At 41.6% G+C, this 8,683-nt stretch overlaps 1 protein-coding gene across 1 annotated transcript; it reads right to left on the bottom strand.

The window, feature by feature from the left end:
- Positions 1–1,416: 1,416 nt before the first annotated feature.
- LOC311048031 (uncharacterized protein) lies at positions 1,417–8,091 on the bottom strand. The gene is made up of 10 exons (XM_084061028.1): positions 7,813–8,091; positions 6,974–7,081; positions 6,373–6,765; positions 6,066–6,167; positions 5,661–5,893; positions 5,446–5,540; positions 5,232–5,337; positions 4,754–5,023; positions 4,405–4,579; positions 1,417–3,604 (listed from the first exon to the last, which is right to left on the bottom strand). Exons 1-7 carry the CDS (start codon positions 7,844–7,846, stop codon positions 5,292–5,294), a joined length of 1,011 nt encoding a protein of 336 aa, XP_083917154.1. The 5' UTR covers positions 7,847–8,091; the 3' UTR covers positions 1,417–3,604; positions 4,405–4,579; positions 4,754–5,023; positions 5,232–5,291.
- Positions 8,092–8,683: the final 592 nt, after the last annotated feature.

Here is an 8,683-nt window from a genome sequence, read left to right as displayed (position 1 = left end):
TGAACGTCTATTGAGTGGCAAAATACAGCGTCAGTAGGAGTTTCCCAATGAGCTCTTCCAAACTCCAATGCTTCATGATGCTTTATGTTTTGGCACTCAGTGTAGATGAGTGGCATATGATGCCTACCCTTTATTACTTTTTTAAAAATTATTTGTTTTTGGGCTTTTATGCCTTTATTGATAGGACAGTATAGGCTGACAGGAAATGGGGAGAGAGATGGGGGGCGACACACAGCAAAGGCCGCCAGGATCGGGACTCCAACCCGCGACACGCTGCCAGGCATCAGAGCCTATGTGGTATGCACCTGGACCGCTAAGCCAGCACGCACCCCATACCCTCTATTACTTTATTAGTCTATTACACTATTACACTACTACACTATTACACTATTACACTAACCTTGGTGTCATGTTTGACACAGAGCTGTATTTTGACATTCCCAGGCCCCATGTGGCCAGCTTTCTGATACTCATTACTTTCATATACACCCACCTTGGTAACACTTGCTATGCATAATGTCTTATAACAGGGGTCTTCAACGTTTTCATCCCAAGGACCCCCTAGCTGAGAGAGAGATGAAGCAGGGACCTCCATACATTGCATACAATTGTGTTGCAGATTAAACGTTTTCATAGATTTCATAGATAGCTTCATTGACTATCATCAGTGCTGTGTAAATTAATATTTTTGGTTCATTTCATACATTTAACCACTTAAACATTCAATACTTGGTACTTGATTTGCTTCTTTTGCCCTCGACACCAAACCACTTTGCCGAAAATAGCCGATCTACAAGCTCACAACGCCTTGCAGCGTGAGGCGTTGTGAGCATGTAGATCTGCTATTTTCAGCTAATGTTCATAAGAATAGAGATGCTAGGGTTCAGGTTATTAATGTAAAAAAAAAAGATCCTATCACAAAGATTTGCCGGACCCCCTGGAGTAACTCTGAGGACACACTAGGGGTCCCGGGCCCCTTTATAAGACCCCTGTCTTATAAGCATAGTTATAATGCATTATAATCTGCTTATGAGTGCTACTATACTATTACACTGTACTATTACAGATTCATGGAATGTATTGTTGTAGTATATTCCCACTGCCAGCTAAAGCCAGTAATCACCTTTAAATGTAATATTTTGGCATCATGTGGTAATAGGCTGGTCTACAATGATTCACATAAAATATGTTTATTGTGCTCCAGAAATGTCCCAACTCTCCACCTTGAATGTCCACACATTTTGTCCTTCAGCTAGTGGGAATGAAAGCATGACTTGCGGTTTTGTATGAACAAAAATGTTCTGTGAACAAAATGCTTCATAAGAACATTCAACGGACATTTACTGAAAAATGTATTACTTGCATAGAATACAAACAATACACGAAGGCATTTCCTGGTGTTCTATAAGTAGCTTTAACTATCTTTTAATCAGAATCAGTGTTATTGGCACATTACATCAGTTACATCATTACGTCAGTTGCCCAGAGGCAGCACAGTCAGCCAGCAGTTACAAGATGACAGATACACAACAAGGACTGTCAGATACAGCAATAGAGATGAATACATTCCAGAAGGACCAATATAAGGAGGAGGCAATGGAATAACAAGGAAGGTTTAACTGCCTTTTATTAAGGTGCAGAGAACTATATATCAGACAGCATTTCCGTGTGAATCACACCTTCATATGGTCCAGAAGTACCATCAATAATAAACAGTATACAATATATACAAACATGTACCCTGCAAAACACAGATCACATTCGCACAATGGAAAAGAAGCCCCTGGGCCTTTTTATTTTATTTTTTTGTCATTACATTAGCATAAACGTACTGTACTGCCTGTACTGTTAAAAGTATTAACAGGAAAAGGGACCACTTCACCCATTCATACAAACATACAAACACTTCAGAAGCATTTCACCTGCCCCCGCTACTGTTCTCACAAAGACACAAAGGGACCCGCACACAGAACACATTCAAATGCATACTTCCCATTTTCTCAAATTCTAAGCCTGTGCACTAAAAAGGTCTGGCACAGACATTATCCTCTCAAACATCAAATGCGTAAATGTATGAAGCAGTCAGGATGTAACCATGTCCATTATGGTCATATAGTGGCCTACCTGCAGCACACACTGTGCAATCGACATACGTTTGTACTATAGCACAAAACACTGGTCAGTGGTCAGCATGCAAGCTGATGTAACAAGTTTTGGTGAACGGTTACGGAAAGCAAAAAAACGTTGTCATCCTGTACAACCAACCATCCAAAATATATTTTGGGTATATGGAATGTGTTCCAGGGCCACAAGAAAACTACACATTTGGCCCACAGGACTCCAGTTCTATAGACGGGTTTCATGTTTGTAAACATTGAGAGGATATGACCGCGCAGAGGAGGGGGTAAGCCTATGGGTGCGTTTGGAAATTACGCACCGGAGCACACTCGCCTATTAGTTTGTATTGGCCAGTGCGCTCACTGCCGCTCAGGGCTGTATTTTCGAACGCGCCTTTCCCCCAGGCATGCGCAGATTGCGCATTCTGCTCTGTGATGACGTCGCGCGGAAATCCGTCTATATCACTGGTTTAGATGGATGTTTACTATGATATCATGCTCTTGAAATATATATCTTATTTCAGGGGTTGACACTAAGGTGTCAGAGGCATTTGCCTGTCGGGCAAGGACAGGTCATGTTCTACTTTCCCAAAGGTCATTATGGAATGATACGTAACATTTTGATTACCGTTCATTTTTTACTTTCTGGGGCTGTGCGATAACAAATGTCATACCTCAATCTTTAAGCAAAATACATACATAGCTATGACTATGGGTTCACACTTGCCATTTTATATTTTTAAGTGTAGCAACAGTGAGAACAGCACATTATAGGCAAACAGTGCTCTTATTTTACATTCCACAGACCAGAAGAAAGAGTGCTCTGGCCACGTTCAGGTGTTTAGGCAGATATTGTGATGATTCCGTTGGCGTCCGCTCTCAAACAGCGGAGAGGGGACGTGCTCTCTGCATCCTCATACGTTCTTCATAAATGGTTGGATTGTGTTCCTTGCTGAGGGCCAGAGTCAATGGCCTCCTCTCTCCTTCTCCTACCCCATGCTCCATCTGACACAACACAGCCCTGCTGTCCCCAGTCGGGCAACCTGAAAGCAAACTCCACCTGACAGAAAGTTTTATTTACCTGCCAGGGGCAGTTTAGTAGTCCGCAAAGGGGAACAATCCACACAAATCGTGGTAATCCAACATTGGGAAAGTAGTCCATCAAAGTGGTCCAGTGTGGCTGTAAAAAAAGGCCTGTAGGTAGGAGTGGTTGAGAGAGAGCGAGATAGACATGACCAGAGGAGAGCCAAATGAAATGGTCTGCAATGGTTGCCTATTCCAATTCGTCCTCAGACATGTCTGAGTCACTGTCATCATCATCAGCATCATCTGTGTTGTCCAAAAAGGTGACGTTCTCTGCATCAGTTCATCAACTTGCATGTAATGTTCCCATGCCAGCATCATCCCTTTTCGGTTTTCCCACTGCTTACGGAGGATTATGCACTGCAGTCCTTTCAGACCCTCGAAACTTAGTTTCCACGGTGAGCCTTGGGGTAGAACACAAGACAAAACCTGTGTTAGTAACAGTCATCAGTGGTATGTATTATATTCATGAAATATTGTAACACTTGCTATGCATCCCATGCCTATAATGTGTTATAAACATACTTATACAGTTGTAAGTATAGCACTCATGAATAATGCCTTATAACAATAACAATAACACATTAGAGATTTGTATAATGACGTATAAGGCCATGTAAAATTAATTGGAGTAAGCTTCTAAAACTATAGTTACAGTTATAAGCAATCATAACTGCAATCATAAACCATTGTATGATGACACTTCCTAAGAATCCCATCTTAATTCTCATAGTAGTAATGCTTTATAATCACGCTTATAATGCATTATAATATTTGTTAAAATCCATTATACTGTCATAACTGTCTATGCAAGATCATAGAGACCTATAATACTTGACCTTAAGTCACCTTATAAGGGCCGATGCGTACTCCACTTTTAGAGCAGAGTTAAAATCGGTTTGGCTCTGTCCAAACAACGTCATTCAGAGGTTCGAAGGGTGCTGCCGAGATGTTGTGACACCCGAAACGAACCGATTTAAACTCGGCTCTAAAAGTGGAATATGCATCAGCCCCAAGTCATCATGTAATGCTATTTGTGTTATGATAACTGTTAAAATGCATTAAGATTATTTTGTGGGTGTTTATTATTATAATTATACAGTGTTATACGCAGATTAGAATATATTAGAAGTATGTTTATAATGAATTATAGACATGGAATGCATAGCAGTTGTTACAAAAATAATTTATTGCAAATACATACTCATTGGCCCAGAAGAAAAACTGCACGACAGCTCCTTCAGGTCATGGTCATACGCTGAAAGACTTTTCCAGTGATGTTCCATCTCAGTCACCAGGATTTTCTTCTCCTCTGTGAGTCGCCTTCCTGCCATGATGACGTCATAACGCCCGTCTCTTTGTTCTGAGATCGACAGAATCTGGAATGCATTTATGACAAAGATTCACAGGGAAAATGAGCAGTGTTAGCCACTTAGACACTTGTAAACACACCACTCAAAGTTGCCTCTCCCAAACTCAACAAGCAAGTGTGTATATTATGTGGAATTATGGGTCAGATTTGTTGGAAGCAGTCAACAGACTAGTGTACATACCACTGTGATGAAGCTGCCATGGCCATGCTGTATCAACAGATATGATGGTTTCCATGCTCAGGTGTTCTGCGCTAGGAACCAACCTGTTGTACTGTTCTACAACAGAAGCTAGGATCTCCTTCTCCTTCCTCATCTGTCGAAGGATCCTGGCACGAGCTTTTGTTCCGTCAGTGTCTTTATGCAGACGCTGAGACCTCCTTTTGAGCCCAAGCACCAGCATCTCTATCCTATTGGCCAAGGCATCAGGCTCATCAGCAGTAGTTGTTGGTGCTGCAGAAGAGAGGAAATAGGTGGGTACAAAACCACAGTATAAGACACAAGGATTAGGAACCCAATGTCAGTGAACTCCAGGTAACGTGACCATATCACCCCCATCTTAGCTGTCTTCACTGGTTACCCGTTCGATTTTAAGTTTTGACTTATAACTTTTAAAGCTGTGAGCAAATAATATGTGCATTAACAATAATCAATTCCTCACCTTCTGCCCACTCCTTCACCCAATCCTCCAACTGGCTCTCTGACACTGCTAATTCCACCTTTAGGGATTCCAGGTTCTGCTGTTGGCTTTGAAGACCTTTAACGGCCTACAATGACAAAGAATCAAAGACAAGAAAACAAATGTTGTCTCATACACGTAAAATACTGCCACATGTAATATTAAAAATCTTAAAGAACATCACTGATATCATTACCTTCTGATATTGGCGAGACAGCGATGTGGCTCAAACTGTACAACTTCCCACTGAAAGTAGCTCTTCTGGAAGGCATCTGTTGAGATCTTCCCTGTCTATTTCAAAATAAGGATATCAACAGTTTATAATGGGCAGGCAATAAATAAGAAACAAATTCAATGCACATGACAAAAAGAAAAAATATATACTGTTGGCTAACTAAATTAAATACTCACACGGCCAAAGTGAACAGTTCGCTGATCAAGCATTCTTAAAAATGCCTGGCAGGACAGTCCTGGTGCAGCCATCTTCATTTTCTCAAATGAGAAAAATATATCTGTGGCATAAACTGTTGCGAAATTAAGTGTAGCAGGCCAGCAGTTACTGCAAATGAGATCGTCCACTCCAGCAGTCCAAGTGGCTTGGCATGACTCGCAACTCAGGTCAGGCATGCTGAGATCATATCGCCCTAGAAAATCAAAGACACGCACACTGTAATGTAAAACCTAGCATGGCATAAATTAGTCAATAGGCATACGTTTGATTTCATAAATACACCTATGACAAGCCTTGTGGGTAAGTAAAAATACCAAGTAAAAATATATTTTTAAGATGCTTTAAAAAAAAAAAAAAATCCTTACCATCCATTGTGATCACAGCAACAGCCTTTCCTGGGTTGACCCTCAATGCCTCCGATGCACAACCACAGATATTTGCAGGTATCCGCACAGGTACAAAGCACTCTGAAAAAGATCATTTGTGTCCAATAGGAAATAGAACATTACGATTGCTGGAACCACTTGAAGAGACTGAAAGAAGAGTGAGAAAGGTTAAAAAGATTCCATGACCGTAAGACAGGACAAAAAAATGCATTGTTTAGTGGTCAAAGTAATGAGATTAATGAGTCAGAGAGGATATGATATGGTGTACTCACAAACAAGAACTTACCACAACGGCAATGAGCCTCATCTACAATGCAGGTGGTTGGAGGCAAAGGCTGGAAGAACCCTGCATTCATGGCATCCCTGTTGTGCATCACGTTTCTAGTGTCTGTGTGCGTTTTGATGTCACATTCGGCACACAGGAATGGCCGTGGTTCACAGCCATGACAGCAGACAGCAGCTGGACTGATGGCACACTGTTGGCACATGTGTGTGCCTACATGTGCCCTCGCTGCAACGCGGTTAATCAGCCAGGGTCTCTCTGCCCGCCATCTCTCTAAAAGAGAGTGGTTCCGCGTACTCCAGTCGGAGGAAGCCTGGAGAGGAGCTGGGGTTGGTGCTTCCTCGATGTCAGCCGATGCAACGCTCAGGGAGTGCTGGAGCTCTTGTATGAAACGCTCTGTTAAGATAGTATGGGATATTGAAAAACAACATTAGGTTATGTTTTACATTTACAATATAAAAAGTATAATAATGGCTGTGAAAAGGTTAGTTGCACATTTATTCTGGTAAATGTGCAATACAAACATATAATTAACATTCAAACTCATTGACAGATTATTAGAATATATCATGAACATATTGCTTTGCACTAATGAAATACACACCAACGGCATTTGGAGCAAAGGAGACCTCAGCATTAGTGTCAGGAAAATCGTTGGGAGGAACAGGTTTCTGACCACAACCACCTGGATGAGCCTTCCGACTTGGACCAGCTACAACAGGAAAAAAAAAACACTGTCATCAACATTTACTCTCTCCTCAACATTTACTCACTGGCCTGGCATGTGCACTTAAGCCTTTCCAAATTGTCTAGAATGCCGCAGCATGATTGGTCTTCAACCAGCCAAAAATGGCACGTCGCTCTGGATTAAGAGCATCTGCTAAATGCATGAATTGTAAAAACTATAACTAACTATATAACTACACTATCCTATTTGCTGTAACACTAGTGTCAGCCTGGTTATTATCATGAGGACTATTAGACTTTTCCCAAACCATAACGTGGACAGTTCAGTCGCCTATGAATATGCAATCAAATAGGAATGATTGCTGTAGGTTGATTTAAAAAAATGTCTAGCTGTCCATTGGCAAGGCACTCAGGACATCTTTTTTAAAGGAAGCCTTATCAAGTTAAATGTTGTTATATCCACAGTGATTTTCAATGTTTATTACATTCACACACATCAACACAGACGGCAAAGCAAGGCACCAATCTGCTCATCAGGAGCAGTTAGGGGTTCAGTGTCTTGCCCAAAGTCAAGTGGACACTTCACATGCTCTGAAAATGTATGCGATCCACACATATGACCACTGAACATGGCAGCTGAGATAGGCTGCCGGGTTTAGTGGTCAGATGGGTGGATCGCAAAAGCTTTTGAAATTTTAAAGTGGATTTTATAATCGGCCTCAGGTCTAAATGAGTTAATGGTATAACAATACTGACCCTGATTTCTGGTTGATCCTGGCAGGGATGACATTTCTATTGCTGTCTCTCTTTTTCCACCTTACGGTTGGTCCAGGTGCCTTTGCCTTCTTCGCTGGAGTTGGTGGTGCTCTCCATTGTGACTCTGGAGGAATCAAGGCATTTAGACTTCTGGCCACAGCTGCCGCTTTTGCGGCATTTAAACTCCTTTCAAGTTCCGTAACCATGGCTTTTGGATCACTCATGGTGACGGGTAACAACAAATAACAGACAAAGACAATGATAAGACAAACAAGGGTAAACACACACACACACACACACACACACACACACACACACACACACACACACACTAAGAGAAAGGTGTGGGGGAGAGAGAGAGAGAGAGTGCGAGAGAGAGAGAGAGTGGCTCTTAAAAGTGCCTTTTGGGTTGTTTGTTTGTTTGTTTGTTTGTTTAGGAGAGTTTGGTTGGAAGGATCTGTAAGAGAAAGCAACATATTCAGAATTACAATGAACAAAAGGAGAAACAGCCCTAAACCAGATATACAGAATCTTATACTTGCCCAAAAACACATCACGATACCTTTAATAGCTGCATACACTGAAATCCTGAGATAAACTCTGAGAGTGTACAGAACCGAATAGAACAGGGGTCTTCAACGTTTTCAGGCCAAGGACCCCCTAGCTGAGAGAGAGATGAAGCAGGGACCCCCTCTATATTGTATAAAATTGTGTTTCAGATTAAACTTTTTTGGTTTACTTTGTCTGCTTTTTCCCCCTCTATACATATAGCCTCTTTGCCAAAAAATAGCCGATCTACAAGCTCTCAAGCGCGAGGCGTTGAGAGCTTGTAGATCTGCTATTTTCGGCTAATGTTCCCCTCAGAAAAGGA

The sequence above is a fragment of the Gymnoscopelus microlampas genome (genome assembly GCF_963454915.1).
Source record: "Gymnoscopelus microlampas genome assembly, chromosome: 1".
Taxonomy (NCBI): Eukaryota; Metazoa; Chordata; class Actinopteri; order Myctophiformes; family Myctophidae; genus Gymnoscopelus; species Gymnoscopelus microlampas.
The sequence above is the reverse complement of the archived record's forward strand: the minus strand, read 5'-3'. Positions and strand labels throughout refer to the sequence as shown.